The sequence below is a fragment of the Prionailurus bengalensis genome, chromosome B2 (genome assembly GCF_016509475.1).
Source record: "Prionailurus bengalensis isolate Pbe53 chromosome B2, Fcat_Pben_1.1_paternal_pri, whole genome shotgun sequence".
Classification (NCBI taxonomy): domain Eukaryota; kingdom Metazoa; phylum Chordata; class Mammalia; order Carnivora; family Felidae; genus Prionailurus; species Prionailurus bengalensis.
Window position 1 is genome coordinate 65,822,404 of NC_057349.1, and position 19,466 is coordinate 65,841,869.

Sequence of the window (19,466 nt, forward strand, 5' to 3'; positions counted from 1 at the left end):
TTAAAATCTAATCATAGTTTCAGTAATCAAAGTAGAATCTACAAATTTTTTAAATTTTATTTATTTTGAGAGAGAGACAGAGAGACAGAGAGAGAGAGAGAGAGAGAGAGAGCATGAGTGGGGGAAGGGCAAAGAGCGAGGGATAGAGAATCCCAGGCAGGCCCCACACCGTCAGCTCAGAGCCCAGTGCTGGCTCAGTCTCACCAAATGTGAGATCATGACCTAAACCAAAATCAAGAGTCAGACACACAATCGACTGAGCCACCCAGGTGCCCTGAATCTACAAATTTAAAAGGTAATTGTTCCCCCATCCAAATGCAATTGATTTTTTATGAGACATCGGAATAATAATATAATTATTAAAGTATTCATTGTTCTTCCTTGCTGTGACCCTTAGCCAGAATTCAGGGCTTTAAGCTTTGATTATATATTGCAGAAATTTATTTTTAAGAATACACTAGATTGAATAGCAATCCTCATTTGCTGATCCATTTATTTTCTCACCCAATAAACCTGCCTTGGTTTGCTGAACACACAAAGCGTCAAGACCAAGAGTAATGTCATTTGTTTTAAGCCAGAGCTGCTATGTTTCTAAAAGGGCATTGAAGGGAGACTAAACTCATTGTGGTGATCATTTCACATACATACAAATATCAAATCATTAGGCTGTACACCTGAAACTAATGTTATATGTCAGTTATGCCTCAATAAAAAAAAATTAAAAAAAATAAAAGGGCACTGAGATGCCCAAATTGCTTTGTCATTTGGTTGGTGAGACAATTAAATTAACCAGCCTTTCTGGGTTTTAGAGAAAAGTTTAAAAGCCCAGCAGCTTTCAGCAAATTTAGCTGTGTCAATATCTTTGCATGATTCATTTAAATTAACTTTTCATTTCAAGTGGAGCAGTCTGGGAAAAGAAAGCAGCTTGAATACTTGCCCAAATGTCATAACTTTTATTAATAATACCCAAGACTAGCAAAGTGTTTTTCAGTTTGTAGAGTATTTCTAATACATGATGTCACTTGATCTCCAGGCCAACTCTAGGAAGAGTTGGAACTCAGTCCCTGGGGTCTGAATCATAATCAAATAGCAGCAGTTGCATCCTCATTTATGTATTCCTGAAAGCTTGGGGCTAGCATTTAAAGATACTTCAAAAGTGCCGTGTTAGAGAGTTCACATCAAGAGAGACTGGACCAGCTCAAGGTGGAGCCAAGATGTTTACTGGAATGGAAACAGGGGGATTAAGTGAAAGTTTGTGAAGTGGATGCTGCCAGGCAGGCTTATTTCCCATAGATACTGCTATGCCCCCCACCAAAAAAAAAAGTAAGGCCACCAGTTAATACACTCAAGCCTTATACAGAGATTACATAATCTTTTTTTAGTGCTTTAGTCATAAAAAAGAACAAACTGAAAAAAAAATTTCCTAGAAGTGAAAAATGTGACAGCAGGAAAAAAAAGAAAACAGAAGGTCACTAAAATTGTGAAAACTTCCCAGAAATTAGAAGGAAAAGACAGAGAAAATGAAACCAAAAAATAGGAAAGGTAGGTGACCTTACCAGGAGATCAAATATCCAACTAACAGGAGTGCCTCAAAAAGAGTACAGGGAAACTGTAAGGGAAGGATTGTATCAAAGTCATGTTACGTTATGATTCTCCAGAACTGGTGGTCACAGGAGAAGGGCTACCAAGTGCCTGGCACTTCAAACAAAACAATACTTGCAAAAAAGGGGATCCTTGGGGTTGCCTGGGTGGCTCAGTCAGTTGAGCATCAGACTTCTGCTCGGGTCATGATCTTGCCATTCATGAGTTCAAACCCCACGTCAGGCGCTATGCTGACAGCTCAGAGACCGGAGCCTGCTTCGGATTCTGTGTCTCCCTCTCTCTCTGCCCCTCTCCCGCTCGCACTGTCTCTCTCTCTCCAAAAATAAATAAACATTTAAAAAAATTAAAGCAAAAAAGACTACATAACAATACTTTCACAATTATGGAAGAAAATTATCTCCAACCTAAAATTCTGCACTCAGCCAAACTATTCATGGAGTGTGAAAGTAGCATAAAGACATTCTTAGACATGCAAGATCTCAAAACTTTATCTACCATTTATCCTTATTCAAGAAGTTAGGCACCGGGGTGGCTCAAGCATCCCACTCGTGATTTCAGCTCAGGTCATGATCTCATGGTTCCTGAGATGGAGCCCTGCCTTGGGCTCTGTGCTGACAGCATGGAGACTGCTTGAGATTTTCTCTCTCCCTTTCTCTCTCTGTCCCTCCCCTGCTCATGCACACACTCTCTCTCTCAAAATAAATAAATAAACATTTTTAAAAAATTAATCAGAAGCAAAGTGGAGAAAGGGATTGCTTGTTTTCATCCTAAATCTTTTAGTTCTCTGACCTCTTAAATTCTGTACCTTGGAAATAATCAGATCCATGTTAATTATACCTTTGGGAGGTGACCTGAAACTAAAATTTCCAGAAAGGGTCAAATGTGCCATAGCTGTTATACTCCAGACAATACAAACTAAATACTCCCTAAAAACTTAATTATACCAATATTATACTTACAATTATAGACCAAAGTCTGAAATTTTTGGCTGCCTAAAGCACCAGGGTCACCTGATAAATGGTAAATTTGACTTCCATTTTGGCTTTTGTTGGTTTATCCTTTGGATTATATATGCCATATACATCATATCCCGCTGGGGCATTATTTTTCTCATGTCAACCACTATGTGATTTTGACTGTAAATACAGAAACATCAGCTGCTTGAACATGTAGTTGTGGCCTTGAGGTTCAGGTACTTGAAGCCAATTAGCTGAGAGAGAGAGAGACGGAGCTAAGGACAAGACAAAGTTATTAAGAGTATAAGACTAATGGAGCTACACTTTCCGCTTCTATCTTGACTGTTAGCTAATATCAGCCCCAATATAGATGCCACTTGCTCCTTCTGTACCTCCCATTTACAAGACATTTCTGGGAGAAGAGTAATGAAAGGAATAAGAGCTTAGCTATTGAGATCAATGTGATAGAAAAAGAGCAAGAAACCAGGTCTCATTTTTAAGAAAATATTCAGTTTTCTAAAAGAGGCTTCTCTTGCCCCCAGTTCTTTATAACATTGGCAGGTAATGCCTTAGTTCCACTTTTTGTTATATTGTTTGGGATTTTTGTCACTGGTATCTAATAATGCACAGACTTGCTGTGTGCTTCTAGTTCTCCATGGGTCATGCTTTCAAAGCATCTGAATTCACATATATATGATGCCTTCTATGAAAATTGTTAAATTAAACCAGCCATATATGCTATCAAAGCATTGGAAGTTCTCCGGGCCTCACTACATGAGAAGCTGCAATAATAAGGGCACCTGAATGACTCAGTCGGATAAGTGTCCAAATCTTGATTTCAGCTCAGGTCATGATCTCATGGTCATGATCTCACAGTTGTGAGATCAAGTCCCTCATGGGGCTCTGTGCTGATAGTGTGGAGCCTGCTTGGGATTCTCTCTCTCCCTCTCTGTCTGTCCTACCACTGCTCATGGGCACACACACACACATGCTCTCTCTCTCTCTCTCTCTCTCTCTCTCTCTCTCTCTCAAAATAAATAAATAAACTAAAAAAAAAAAAAAGAAGCTGCAGTAATAAACCCATGTGTTTTCATTGGTTACTCGAGGTCACTCTGTAAATTATGTTTGTACAATATTTGCAAAAACTACCATTTCAAGATGAAACAGTAATTGTTTTACTCTTTAAGATACCAAGATATTTAGCAGAAGTTTTCACAGATCTGTAGGATAAATCAACATGAGCCATGTAAGCAAGGCTCCAGGCAAGAAACCCTGCTTCAATTATTTAAACCTTCCTTAATAATATTTAAAAATATATATACCCTCAGGTCTTACTATATATTTTTCTAGTTTTTTATATCACTTCTTGAACATTTTATTGAAGTACAATGTGAATACAGAATAGAGCACCTATCTAAAGAGAACTGAGCACTGCTGTGTAAACAGTACCCAGATAAAGAAATAGAACCTAAACAGTACCTCCTATATACCTTTTCTCAATCACTGTCCCTCACTGTGCTGGTGTTCTAACAGCATAGCTTAGTTTTTCCTGTTGCTTGTACTTTATGGAAATGGAATTACACAACATGTACCCTTCTGTGTCTTGTTTCTTTCACTCAACGTTCTTCATATGAAGCTTGTCCATCATCGAGCATAGTTCCAGTGTGCTGTTACTGTTGTAATAGTGTACCATTCCATTATGTTAATGTACCACAACTTACCTCTTTATTCTACTGTTAGTAGGAGTTTGAACATTTCCAGCTTCAGTTTATTAAGAGAGCAGTGCAGTTTTGAACACTATAGTACATATCTTTTGATGAACATATATAAACACACCTACTGAGTATGTATGTAGGAGTATGTAGCTATATCATAAGATATATATACATTCAGCTTTAATAGATACTGCCAGTTTCCCAAAGTTGTTGGGTCAATTTTTAACTTTTTTTGTTCAGTGCACATTTATTTAATGATATTCTCTTCATTGTAAGTTTTGACTATTGATCAAATGATCAGTGATCATTGATCACTGTTATCTTCCTTATAAGTTTCAAAATCATGAATGATAGTTATTTAGCGGGGATATGACCCATTTAAATGAATCTGCCCAATAAAGTAGAATGCTTTGATTTATGAATTGTAATAAAAAAAAAACTTTTCTCTTGGAATATTGGAGTAAACACTTGGTCATTAGAAATGTTTGGAGACTGGGGCGCCTGAGTGGCTCAGTCAGTTAAGCATCCGACTCTTGGTTTTGGTTCAGGTCATGATCTTGTAGTTTGAGAGTTTGAGCCCCTCATCCCTCATTGGGATTCTCTCTCTCCCCCCCCCCCGCCCCTCCCCTGCTTGTACTCTCCCTCTCTCTCTCTGTCTCTCTCTCTCTCAAAATAAATAAACTTAAAAAATTTTTTTTAATAAATGTTTGCAGACTTATTAAAAAGGAAAAAATTCACTTAAATCTATATGGAAAGTACGTTCAAGCAATCTCTCAAATGGACAGTTTAAAGGGAAACTTTTCCAGCAATAGTCAGCAAGTAGTAAGCAAAGGACAATAGAGGGATTCTAAGACCAAGAGCCGGGCAATTTGAGATAATGTCTCAACTCTACCAACCACTTAATATATCTGAGCCTTTATTTTCTCTTATACAAAATAAGAGTCTTAATCCATACTCTGAGTGTGAAGACTACATGAAAATACATTGTATTGTATGTATCAGGTGTAATTAGGTATGAAGTAAAGAGAGCTTATGTTTTACATCAAAAAGCCATAAACATAATCTTAGACTATGACATTAATTTTTTTAATTAAAAAAAAATTTTTAATGTTTATTCTTTTTTTTTCAACTTTTTTTTAATTTATTTTTGGGACAGAGAGAGAGAGAGCATGAACGGGGGAGGGGCAGAGAGAGAGGGAGACACAGAATCGGAAGCAGGCTCCAGGCTCTGAGCCATCAGCCCAGAGCCTGACGCGGGGCTCGAACTCACAGACCCCGAGATCGTAACCTGCCTGAAGTCGGACGCTTAACCGACTGCGCCACCCAGGCGCCCCTTTAATGTTTATTCTTGAGAGAGAGAGAGACAGAGCACAAGCGAGGGAGGGGCAGAGAGAGGGAGAAACACAGAATCCTTTTTCTTTTAATATGAAATTTATTGTCAAATTGGTTTCCATGCAACACCCAGTGCTCATCCCAACAGGTGCCCTACTCAATGCCCATCACCCACCCTCCCCTCCCTCCCATCCCCCATCAGCCCTCAGTTTGTTCTCAGTTTTTAAGAGTCTCTTATGCTTTGGCTCCCTCCCTCTCTAACTTTTTTTTTTCCTTCCCCTCCCCCATGGTCTTCTGTTACGTTTCTCAGGATCCACATAGGAGTGAAAACATATGGTATCCATCTTTCTCTGTATGGCTTATTTCACTTAGCATAACATGCTCCAGTTCCATCCACATTGCTACAAAAAGCCATATTTCATTCTTTCTCATTGCCAAGTAGTATTCCATTGTGTATATAAACCACAATTTCTTTATTCATTCATCAGTTGATGGACATTTAGGCTCTTTCCATAATTTGGCTATTGTTGAAAGTGCTGCTATAAACATTGGGGTACAAGTGCCCCTATGCATCAGCACTCCCGTAACCCTTGGGTAAATTCCTAGCAGTGCTATTGCTGGGTCATAGGGTAGATCTATTTTTAATTTTTTGAGGAACCTCCATACTATTTTCCAGAGTGGCTGCACCAGTTTGCCTTCACACCAGCAGTGCAAGAGGGTTCCCATTTCTCCACATCCTCTCCAGCACCTATAGTCTCCCAGTTTTTTCATTTTAGCCACTCTGACTGGCATGAGGTAATATCTCAGTGTGGTTTTGATTTGTATTTCCCTGATGAGGAGTGACATTGAGCATCTTTTCATGTGCCTGTTGGCCATCTGGAGGTCTTCTTTAGAGAAGTGTCTATTCATGTCTTCTGCCCATTTCTTCACTGTATTATTTGTTTTTCAGGTGTGGAGTTTGGTGAGTTCTTTATAGATTTTGGATACTAGACCTTTGTCTGATATGTCATTTGCAAATATCTTTTCCCATTCTGTTGGTTGCCTTTTAGTTCTGTTGATTGTTTTCTTTGCAGTGCAGAAGCTTTTTATCTTGATGAGGTCCCAATAGTTCATTTTTGCTTTTAATTCCCATGCCTTTGGAGATGAGACATGGAATCCTAAGCAGGCTCCAGGTTTTGAGCTGTCAGCACAGAGTCCGGGAGGCTGAAACTCACAAACAGCGAGATTATGACCTGAGTTGAAGTTGACTTAACCAACTGAGCCACCCAGGCACCCCAACCATGACATTAATTTTTAACTTTCCAATTATATTCCTAGAGAATACATTTCCCCATCTTGTTTTTGTCCTGCATTTTGTTACCACTGTCTCCATTTTTAGCATTAGGAATATTACACAGTTCATCATGGAATTACACTAATTCACGTACATTAATGACTCTGGTGGTCATTAATTTACTAGTTAGTTTACTAGTTGCATTGTGGGTTTTCAGTAGTCCTTTGCCACTATCTTATCAAATAGTGATTAAAGATGTACAGTTGGTTCCTGGAAGGCATGTTCATGCTCAGATAATTTACCTCAAATAAGTCATATCTCTTCCCAGCCAATTCAAAAATTGCTTCATGTTTTACTTTTTGGTACTTTTATTCTTTTTTTTTTCTTTTTAATTTACTTCTGAAACAATGTTGTTAAGTAATTGCTGGGCTCTTTCTTTTTTTTAATTTTTATTCTTTTTTTGAGAAAGAGGGAGAGAGAGAGCGTGAGCAAGTGGGGGAGGGGCAGAGAGAAAGGGAGACAGAGAATCCCAAGCAGGCTCCACTTTGTCAGCACAGAGCCCGACTTGGGGCTTGATCCCATGAACCACAAGATAATGACATGAGCTGAAATCAAGAGTCAGATGCTTAACCAACTGAGCCACCCAGGCACCCCTTGGTACTTTTTTTGTTTGGTGTGAGTTGTTTGGACAAACAGTTCTACTAATGTGAAAGAATATGCCAAGGTAGTCTTTTTCACCCTTTGGGCATTTATCAGGGCCAAGTATGACAAGGAAAAGATTCTTAAGATATAGTAACTTAATAATCTCCCTTTTCATGTTATTATGTTTTCTCCTCTCTTTTGTTTTTGTTTTTTATGTCCTCATGTATGCCACATGCAGTGCGTTTGGCGTAGTTATGCAGCTGATGAGAAATCTGTTTCCATTGCAACCTGGAAGCCACACTTGAAGGCCTTGCACACCTGCAGCCCCACCAAGTAGGTATCAGTGTGACAGCTGATGCTGTCATCAAGCCTCCTCAAGCTTGCAAAATAAATCATACACACGCACGCACACGCACTTGCGCATACACCCATGTATGCATGCGCACACGTGCACACACACACGTGTTGACTTTTGGCTTGTCTTATTCTCTGCTGCTCTTTGAGAGATTCAGCCCTGTTCAGCAGCAACTCAGGCACAAAACTAAATGGACTCAGGATCATTCCTCACCATTCATAGACTGAGCTTAAAGATTAAAGGAATCCAAATTTTTATAGAGATTTATTTCTATTATTACATGTTTATTTTCTAATAAATCATTTCATAAAACCCACCAAAATTCTAAAGGTAAGCACTAGGGCTCCTGAAAAACAATGACTGTTTAAACTCCATCCAATACCTGACCCCAAGCAGGGAACACTTTGAGAGCAATGTATGTTTGCATGAAGTCCCTCAAAGCCCTCTCTCAGCTGGATCTCCTGACAGGATGGTCCTTGAGCTTTCACTTGCTGATCAAACTAGTATCAGTAGCAAAAGAAGAGCTGGAGTCCTAATAGGATTATAACCTACAGTGAAGCCATGGGACCAATCAAATTAAAAGTTGAAATAAGCATTCAAAATTTGAAAGTAATATGGCTTTCATTCACATTCCATTGGTCAAGACAAATCACCTGACCATGCTTCAACTCAAAGAGGATGGGAAAGTGCAATCATACTATGTGCCTGAAAAAGAGAGGAGAACCAGAAAAATTATGAATGGCCATAATGGCTACCACAGTGATCTTTAATTAAAAAAAAAAGTCCTTAGTCCTGAAATCCTAGACTCCAGTTCAACTAGCAGAACATACTAAATCATAATCACCATCTAATTAAAGAAATCAGTGAAACAAGCAAAGCAACCAAGTCAAGGGAAAGGCTTTCTGTGTGTCACCCAGCTTGATTACAACAGTCCATTCCTCACATTGTTCAAAAGTTATCAAAGTGCTTATCTGACTTAGTATTTTAGAGCACTTGCTGTTTCCCTTCCTAGTCCAACAAAACCTTAATCCTAGTTGCTGAAAAGGGTTCAAGGCATCTAACTACTGTGATTCAGTCAGAAAAACCTCCTTCTTACTTGATGTGGAAGAGGAATCATCTGGGGAAACCTCCGTGACTTGTTGCCTGGAATTTCAGTCTCAAAGGAGATTTGTGATGCTTCAGAGTGCATGCTATTGAGAAGCTATAGATGTGTCACTGTCAGGATCCATTACATTGCTTCCCTAATCTTCCTTGGGCCTCAGTTTTCCCATCTACCAAGTGAAGGACTAAAGGTGAGCAAGATAACCTCTAAGCTCCGATAGGACATGTCTCCTAGAAGTTGGAGTCAAAACTTTGTCAGCACTTGTGACAGATACTCACAGAACCCTAGGCTTTAGAAGAGATGGAACCTTGGCAAGGATAGAAGCATGGATAGTGTTGAATGAACGCATGGATGAGAATTGTCTTTTCGCATAGATCTTAAAATTTAGTTGAATTTCCTCTGTTGAGTATAAGACTCTTTCAAAGTTGTGGTATTAAAAACAAAAAAGGGACATAACTCATGCCATCTAGTACTTGGGGGTATGAATCAGAAATGGGAATTGTATAGAAATTGCATGTCTTGTACTCATGAAGTTGTCTGGGTTAATGTGTAAGAGGAAGGCTAGTAGAAAAAAACAAAAGAAGGTTCTCAAGTGACAGAAGAGAGTGGTCTCTTATCATGTGATAATTTGGCTTTCTAGTTTCGCAAGTTTTTGGATTAAGGTCATTCTGAAACCTAGAAAAAAATTAATAATGAGTCACATTCTCCCAATGCATAAGCTATTATTTTACTCACATAATTTCTCTGTTTCCTCTGATATCTTCCATTTTAAATGGGGGGGCGGGCGGGTAGAGGAGAATTTATGCAAACACCTCTATTCATCCTATTCCACTCTGGCTATCAGCCATCGCCTTCATTGTCGTCTCCCTACACCCCCCCACACACACACACACATTAACCTCTGAATCTCAGTCCCATTTACTCAATAACAGGTACTTGTCCAGAATGACACAACAGTCACTGGCAAAGTTCATAGGAACCTGGATGTCCTAACATCTCTCCCTTTAGTGACACATTATTGCTCCAAATTGTGTGGTTCTTAATCTTTATTATTGTTGTTGTTTTTGTTAAACCATTGAGAATGATCATAATTATGGACTGTTTCCGACAAAAAATATTCAGTGCACAAAAAATCAAAACTTTGCCTACCATTTTAATGTATTCACGGACTCCCTGAAGCCAAGTTCAGAACCTTTGCTTTAGAAAACATACCTGCTTTATTCAAGTTTGTAGATCTGTGAAGAGAGTAACTTACAATAACTTAGAGGGATATTTTGACATTTATAATTAGCTGGCTTACTGAGTGCAGAGTGATGTAGTCAGAAACAGACTGAAACTTTTTATTTACATAGTATATTTCCTATAACATTCAGAGTTTAAGAACTTCTGAAGGAAGAAATGATTCACTCATTCATTCATGCATTCATTAAATAACTATTCGTTGAGTACCTATTAGAAATGTAGCAGTGAAAGTGCTATTAGACACTAGAAATGTAGCAGTGAAAGAAAAAAAAACAAATAGATTAGAATCTCAGGCTGCAGGGAATATATATCCAACAAACATTGGGAAGAGAAAACAAACAAACAAATTGGGTGGTCAGGGAAGAGAGATCATATTATCAACAGCAGCATCATCAATGATATTGTTATTAAAAAACACGAACTCATGCTCTTCTCCCCAGCAGTTTTAGAGATAAAATGAGATGCTTTGACTCCTCAACCTTATTCCAGGGAGTAGGATGGAAAAGAGGTGTGACAAGTGTGCGGGGGAGGGAGGGGCATGCCATACCCACTCAAACCTGCCAGGGATACACACAGCAGTTTCCGACTCTCTCCTTTCTGGTCTGGCTGGTCTCACATACATTTTCAAGGTCTTAGCAGTTGCTATTTCAAAGTTCTGTTTTAATAACAGAAGGATTTACAGCAGGACATATTTTTTCTTGATTTTCTTCTCCAAGAAAATGAAGGCTATGTAAAGTGTATAACACAGGTAAATGTGCTCTTTTAGGGAATGAGTCTGATATTTTATGAAGCTGTGGAGAATTATCAAGCTCCAAGGATGCCATGTGATACTTAAGAAGTCAGAATTTAGACATTATTAATCTAACGCCTTCAATTTATTCATAAGAAAATCAAGGCCTACAAGAAAGTAAGATGTTTGTCCAAGGACACACAGCTCATTCCCAAAGAGCAGGGACCCTTCACCAGGTTGCACAGACCTGAATCTGCCTAGATGGGTTATTAAAAATGCCATCCAACACTAGGCTAGGAGAGTTGTGATCAACTTTCTATGTGCCTAATTTATTCCAAGAGAATTCCTATGGTATGCAATATGAAATCAAAATCTTCCTCAACAAGTGATTAAAGTACAAGGCCACAGTCACACATTAATGAATCCAGATTTAGGAACTCAAAAGTCTGCCTAAAGCACGGGACTACAGCTACAGTGTTGCCAGCACCATTCTAAGAGTCTTTGCTAATGCCAGTTAGATCAGAACCACTTTTTCTTAACTATGGATGGATAACTTCAGCTACTGAAGAGTCTATAGTTTTGGGTGACATGTGAGCACTGTTGGTCTTGCTAAGTAAACGTGCCAGCTCAAGTCTGTGGCACAAAAAATAGATGTTTAAAAGTTAGGCACACTTATTACAAAGACTATTGCTTCTATGGATCTTGCTTGAAAAGAAATACTTAAGGTAATTTTATTCCCCAATCTCCAATTTGGCCATTATCAAGTGCTATACATGTATTCACCAGTTTATCATCATTTCTCTTCTGCCTGCACGCACCTGAAGGAAAGAACAAGGGGAAACATCAAGCAGGTTTGTGATTTCTCTTCTGCTACATGTTTGTTTATAAATCTGATGCCTAACAGATGTTTTAAATGTGTCTCATGTGAGTAAAATTGATCACAAACTGGAAATGATTAAAAGTGACCTTCCACAATATTGCCTGCAAAGGTTGCTGTTTCATTGATTCTTTTTTTTCCCTTAGAAGCATAAGTGTCTCCGTAACTCACTCACTGCTTTTTACAATCGGCAGGGCATGGAACATTCTTGGGGAAAAATAATAACTACGGCTTTTGGTTATTTCATGCTACCATTTTCTCAGAGAGAAGTTTTAACCCAAGTATTCAAATTCCAGGAAGCAGTGTAAGATATATTCCCCTTCTTCAGGGTCCTTCTTTTAGAATAAGAAATTGAGTTTTTTTGGCAAAAGGAACACTGTGTATAGAAGGTAGGAACAATCTTTCTGTGACATCTCCAGCTCATTAAGCACTGAGGCTTACTCAGGTGACATGCTTCAGGAGAAGAGCTCCCCCTACCCACCCCCCTCACCCACCCACCATCCTTTAAGAAGAAGATAATCCTCCCAGAAACTTCACCAAGTAATTTATGGTCATTCTTTCATGCTTTTCAAGGAAATGCCTTATCAGATTAAAAAGCAGAGAGTTAGACATAGGGGAATAGGAGGTGAAAGAGAACATTTTATTCTGTGTTAGTAAGTGCCAGGAAGGATCTGAATTTGCGAGCAAAGCTTCAAAGGACAGAGCCAGGTGGATCTCAGCACTGATGATGTGAGGAGTAGCAAAGGCAGAACCAGCAGAAGAAACCCAGGTGCCTGAAAGGGAAGAAGAAAAAACTTTTTCCAGTCACTGCTGTTTGTTTCAGTATTGAGGGAACACCGGCGTTCCCTGCCCACCCCCCTCACCCGCACAGAATTGGCCCCTCATTGGGGACCAACGGGAGTCCAAGGATCATTCATTTAGTTTTGTACTGTCCTACTAATGACATTAATTGCAATACATTTATACAGTACTGAAACTAGTTTTGGAAGTTCACTTGGGGTGATGAGACTCTGGCCCACCCATTTCTGCATTATGTTAATTAACACCTAAAAAGATTCACAAGCCAAAACATAAATGCACCTATCTTGGGAGACAGATGTGGTAGGATGCACAACACTCCTTTGGGGTAGGTAAGCCTACACCGGGGTGGCATTAAAGACCCTTTTCTTCTTTGGTAGACAAGGAGTTAGAGCAAAGGTCTTTGGATATTCCTGGATGATACTTCCAGAAAGTTTTAAAGCCTGAAGATTTGGTCTTCTCCACTTTAGAGATATTTCTGCCCAAAGAGAGGTTCTGGTCATCAGACTCAGAACATTCTTTGTATAGACTCTAGAAGAGGCAGGCTGACCAATTCTGACCCTTTAGTCCTCTTTTGTCTAGACTCCATCCATACAAACCCCACCATCCTTCTGTCATGACAATTTTACCTGAAAGGAGTTACACAAAATGAATCACAGCCATTATAAGCTCTTTTAGTCTATCTGATGATATTTGAAAAGTTTTCCTTGTTTTCGGAGCTATCCATTTACAAAGGGTAATTTATCTCAAAATCCTAAAGGCAGAAACTCCAAATCTTTGGCACAAACTCCATAGTTGCCTAAGAGTAAGGTCACCTGTCTTGGTTTCATCCTCCAAAACAGAGCTATTGGTGCCTAAAAGGGAAACTTGTGAGTTGTGTAAAAATGCTTGCAAAAGTGTGACTCTTTATGGCAGTCCTGAGGGAGGGGTCTTGCACACATGATCTTGCACTTTTTCCCAATGTCACCGAGGCAGAAAGTAAAGACAAAACTAAAGTGTCACTGTTGAGCTTCTGATCCTCACTCCAACCAAGAACCTCCTAGTCCACTGTTGTGATTCAAAAAGACAACAACCAAATTTTTTTAATGTCATGATGTTCACATATACCTAAAACGTTAAAATTTATTCTACATAATTGTGACTAAGGGTGTCAAAAATAACTCACCTTCAGTTTTGAACATATACAGAAACACTGAGCTATGTAACAGAGATTTCTGGCTTCTCTCTGGTCATGGTCATTTGGAAAACACTGTGAAACAGGTCCTCTGTTACTATTTAGCACGCGTGCCTTACTTGATGCTTCTTCATACTTCATACACTTAGGTCTTCTATCCCCCAATTATGTATCCTATCACCCTGTGTAAAGCTATGACAGAGAATATGCTCAATATACAGTTCTTGGATGGAGTAATAAAATGTTCCTGACCTCAAGTAGTTTTATGAAGAAAAACACCAACAAAAATGAGAAAAAGGAAATACATAAAAAGAGAGAAAATGAAAAAATTAAAACATTTCATTCTGAAGGAAACAAGCTGAAACTCCCATTTTAACATTAGGTTAGCTTTCACCTTGTGCTCCATAGGCAATGGAATTTCCAATACTGCATAATGAATGCAAAAAGACTATTGTATTAACAACAGCAACAGTGCCACCTTAAGAAATACAAATTTGCCCTTACTCCAGCAAAATACAAACAGAAGAAAATGCATTTAGAATGAGGACTGTTTCTTGGACGAGAGCAGATCTGGGTTTAGACTAATAATATTGATAATCCTTGTCCCAGTTTCAAGTGGATTGATCAACACCACCCCAGTGCAAAGCCCCTCACTGTGTTTGGGGCCACAGGGTTATTGATGGTGATTCAGAGAAGCAGAAGAGAGAAACTTTAGCCAACTCTGTTATCTTCCAGATATCTCAGAGCCTAGAGTCTCCTAAATCTTTCCATATGGTTTTTCATTGTGTTAAGAACTGGGAGTAATTCAAGTGTAGATGAGGTTAGTCCAGTAGCCAATAACTCTCTCCAGGTGCCTGGCATTTGTTACCTCTGAATGACCAGGCCATACACAGAGAGGCTTTTCTCTCTGCAGAATGTAGTGAGGCATCACACATTCATTTACCCCCATAGTTAACAAGGTTCCCTGCTTTGGAATATTCTTGTTAGATTTTTGTCTTTCTACACTGAGGTTAGGGTATGTTTAAACAAAATGTATATATGATGTTTTGGCTAGGGAAAGACATCCAGTTCCATGATGCTTTTGCATTGTTCGTGACAGGTCCAAAATTTTTCTTTAAAATGCAAACCAACGGTCTCAAGAGCTCAGCTGAACAACAGTTAAAATAATGTCTCTTTGGTACAGGGTCAGGTACATTACTGTTAGTGTCAATGGAGCCTGCTCTGTTCTTCCTTTACTTAGACCACAAATGAAAGTTGTTTAGCATCATTTAATTATTCATTTGTTTTCCTCTGTCTTCCCACTAAAACAGTTCTAATCTCATATGTGGTGAATATGTTTACTGATTTTATTGCAATTAATCATTCCATTAAGGAATTTTCCAACTCATTTTTTAAACTGGATAGTTTTTCCATTTTAGTATAAATTGTCACTGTCAGAAAATAGAATTTACCTATAAACCATCTAACCAGATTAAGCCAATATTCTCACCTTGAGGTTTTATGTCCTCCTCCTTTCCTCCTTGACAAGAAAGTCAGTTAGCCGTCGAGAGCACACTGCCACAAAAAGGCTCTTACTTTTTCCTGCCTACTAGGTTTTTATTGCTACGAGACTAGATCATGCCAATGGAGGTTTAGGGATGATCTGTAAATCTCGCTGCCTCTGCTTACCCTGTCTCCTTAATCAACAATTGTTGGCTATGTGCCTGCTCCATAGTTAAGCTGCCTTGATCACAGTGTATAGCTTTAAATAGAACTCTGTCAGACTTCTTAGTAGACTATCTAAAGTTGCTTTAACAGGTTCTTGTGAGACTGTTACAAGGATGCATGTCTTAAAAGTTAAAGCATAAATGATACTCTTTTATTATGTTATCATCTTGTGCTGTGATCCACTGAGTGCTCTGTCCAAATAGCTCCTATGTGGTTGGCTTCATAAGGTTCTGAGATGAATGGCTCTTAGGAGAGAACTCTAGAATGCTGACAGAAAAGACTGTGTGTTCTTGTATTTCGTTTGCATTTATTTTCCATTATTTACATTTTCTTTCTTCTGTGCGCAAAGAATGATCTGCATGTGTTGTTAAACTAAGTAAGACTAGACTTCTTTTTTCAGCATAATCAACTTGTGTCCTTATGGGCAAAATGTTAGATTGTTTCAAAAATAATCTTTTGAAAATGGTCTCTCCTTCTGTTCTCATTTATTGATAGAGGGAAGGGATTTAGTCTTTTAAAAACACATCATACGACTTACAGTAAGAAACTCTTTTTTTAACAAGCTAGTGACCTAGAATCTTTTCTTCTGACTTTTTTGAGCATGTATTCTGACAACTATTTACCAATATTAACTATAACTGCAGGTGTCTTATACAAATCAAGAAACTTTTTTTAAATATTTCAAAGCAATTAATGGTTTCAACTTCATTGATTCCTATAAATATTTATTTTTTTAAGTTCTGAAATATTTTGTTCCTCATTTCTACTCTGTTGCATTGCTATTTATTACAAGGATTGCTATTTCTAAAATATTTATCTTCTTAATTTTCATATGAATCAGATGCTAACACATAGACGTCCATCATCTGTAATGCCCTATTTCACATCCAGTTATTTCAGCCTAACCATTAAGAGCACTGGTTATATTTCCAGCAGCACGATTAAACTGCATAGTTAGTACTCACTGCTTAAATAGTCTGTATACTTATATCTGAAAAACAATAAAGCCAAATGGCTTTGTTCTAAAAAGAAAAAGAAATCCCTGAGCACTTTCATGGTGGTGAAATGCTTAGTAATGTGCTGCTCTATTTCCCTCACTCCTAGTAAGTTCTGTAGTAATAAGCAGAAGCTCTTCAGAATGTACACCTCACGGAAGCAGAGGTACCCAGCATCCCGGCTATTGACATGAAATTTGAGAATGCCAACTAACCTCAGGTGCATGACCAGGTTACACCGCCATCCTACCTGAGCCCTGCTCAGACTCACTCTTCCTAAGGACTTCTTGAATGAGGTTTTCAACCCGCTTGTAATTTTCCTTGTTGCCTGTTGCCTGCTTTGATACTCTACCCCAGGGACAAATAGGCAGGGTCCCGCACAGCACTGGCAGTCAGCCCCTTGGTGCCCCCTTGTGGTAAAACAACTGCTGAGCTGCCGCACGCACTGGATGGTTTTGGCTCAGTTGCCATATTGTGCCTGGGGCGAGAATTTGTTGAATGCTTATCCTATGAAGGGCTAAAACTGTAATTAAGGATAACAAGAACTATAGCATTCTAGGTCCAAGAGGATTACTCTGGGGTTACAGTAATGCCACATAGTTCCCTGGCAGGGAACAACCGGTAGTAGCCTGCATGTTGGGCCATTTGAGTAACTTGTACATCTGGTTGCTAGAGAGGGAAGAATTCCCTTGCAGAATTCCCAGTAGTTGTGCAGGCTCCCCCACTATAATCCTCAGATGGGAAGGTGGGACTGCATACTCAAAGATGCCGCAATCCATGACCACGATGTCCTTTTGGTTACTTTCTCCAGAGAGAGACCACCTTGTTGGTCTCCTGGGAATAATCTTTGACAGTCTTCCTAAAAATATTGTTACATAAATCTTCCTCAAAAAATTGTGTTTATAGATGTGGCAAAAAAGCAGGAAAATAATGCAAACTTCAATGGACCAGCAAAGAGTTTATATTTTTAATCAATGTGCATTTTCAATAACATTCATCTAATCAAGTTAATGGTCATCTAAACAAGATGCTCTGTTGATTTCCAAAGGGGAAAAGAAGTAGAAAAACTAACAAAAGTGAGCTTTTTGTAAGAACAGGTCTTTGCTTTGGAGAACAAAATTTTTGCCTGGTTAAAAGTTCTGGGTTAAGATCTTATTCTTAACTTTCATACAATTATGTCAAAAGAGAGAGTGAAAACATTACATCTTTTTTCTTCTAATTTCATAGGTAATATGTTGGATTCAGTTAAAAATAATTCTGCTATTTTTTAATACAGACATTGGCAAATAAATATTCATGCAGTTGAGAAGGACAAAAAGGGAAATAGTACCTGAATTCATTTCTATCAATTTTAAGTGCTTTAAATAATACTAAGATTCAGAGACTAATATTATTTTCACTTTCCATTAATTATTAGAGATAATATCAAAATGTTTCATAGAGGCAACTTTTAAAAAATATTTCCGTAGAAGCAATTGCTTTTAAATGTTTTGTTACTGCAGATAAACCATGCCAGGTGTGACACCGATGCTTATGTCAGATTTTTTTACTTTTTCAGTAATTGAAATTTTTAAAAAGGAAAAACTAAATTTCATATTAAATGGTTTTATGATTTTTTATCAGTTTCCTCTTCATTTAGTTGGTATAAGAAAGAGATAAATCTTTAAAGTTTGAGAAAATGGTTTGATATTAACTAAACTCGGCCTTCTGTAGTAATTAGCATCTATTAACTCCAGAAAAGATAATCAATTAGATGAAGTATAGTGAGAATACTTGTAATGATAGCTGTGTAAACTTGAGCCATTCATTAATTGAAATAAAGGTGCAGAGTTGAGCATATGTTCCTGAACCCGATCATCATAAATTTAAATGATGGAACAGATGTGCTGAAACTGAAGAGATATGAAATCTTTACTATTTAAAAAAAAGAAAGAAAGAAAAAGCTTGAAAAGGGTAGACATTTTGGGCCCTGTCCCTTTGAGGATTTGTTTAAATAATCTGAAGGTTTGGGATGACGTGAAGAACCTAACCCGAGCATAAAAAGATGCAGTTTTATATGTTATTATTGCTGTTGTTTAATGTGACCTACCATTTAATCATGCATTTGTCAAGTACAAAGGAAGCCTTTGACTGATGCGATTGTTTTAAAGAACTCTTGAACCCACCTGACCCCATCACAAAACTGCCCGGCCTGTTCCCTGCATGTGCCTTCAGCTAGTCACGCTGGACTTAGCTATGTCTGCATTTTAGAGGGGGGCTGTCAGCTGCATGGTCAACTTGTTTATTGTTACCAGGACTTTCTGATCACCGCAGTTCATTATTTGATTTGTCTTCATGTAAACACATAAAATGTGGTGTCTTTTTAGAATATCATTTGTTAAGCAACTAGGCATGGAAAAATAAATGTTACTGTTTCTTGTTAGCTACAAAACACATATCCACTAAACACATTTGCTGTTGGCATGCTGCAGCTGGGGACAGTGGACATTGCGGTAAGTGGAAAAAACAAGGACTCCACTTCGTCTCAGATAATCCGTGTCCATGAGAACACTGCCTCCTTCATGCCCCACAAAGGCTGCAGCATGACTGCAATCTCAGCATCTCAGAGTGGCTGCTCCAAGTTACTGCCCTCAGACCCTTCACCCTTCATTTCTTCAGACCCTATACAGTCCCGGGCCTGTCACTGGATAACAGTGTCACTTTCTAATGAGTAACAGTGGTTTAGAAATGAAACAAGAACACAAACAACATGGGTACACGACAATTCCTACCATTCATTTGATTCCCACAAAAATCTCTTAGCAACGCTGCTGTTTTCATCTTTATGTTGGAGCTGAGGACTCCAAACCTCAAGTCTCTTTGACTCCAGCCTGCCCTTCCCACCACATCACACTACATCTTTTGATTAGGAAAGCACGGAGATGTACTTTGGGTTTTGTTGTTGTTGATGCTTCCTTGATCAGCAC

General features: G+C 38.5%; 1 protein-coding gene across 2 annotated transcripts in view; it reads left to right on the plus strand.

Moving 5' to 3' along the window:
- The window catches only part of KCNQ5 (potassium voltage-gated channel subfamily Q member 5), a 517,269-nt gene that overhangs the window by 434,927 nt on the left and 62,876 nt on the right, over window positions 1-19,466 (plus strand). Inside the window, exons 8-9 of one of the 2 annotated variants that reach the window (XM_043591809.1) lie at window positions 7,759-7,853; window positions 11,774-11,800. In XM_043591809.1, the coding sequence (XP_043447744.1) occupies window positions 7,759-7,853; window positions 11,774-11,800 (122 nt within the window). The remainder of the gene's footprint in view (window positions 1-7,758; window positions 7,854-11,773; window positions 11,801-19,466) is intronic. The other variant, XM_043591810.1, reaches the window with a different exon arrangement.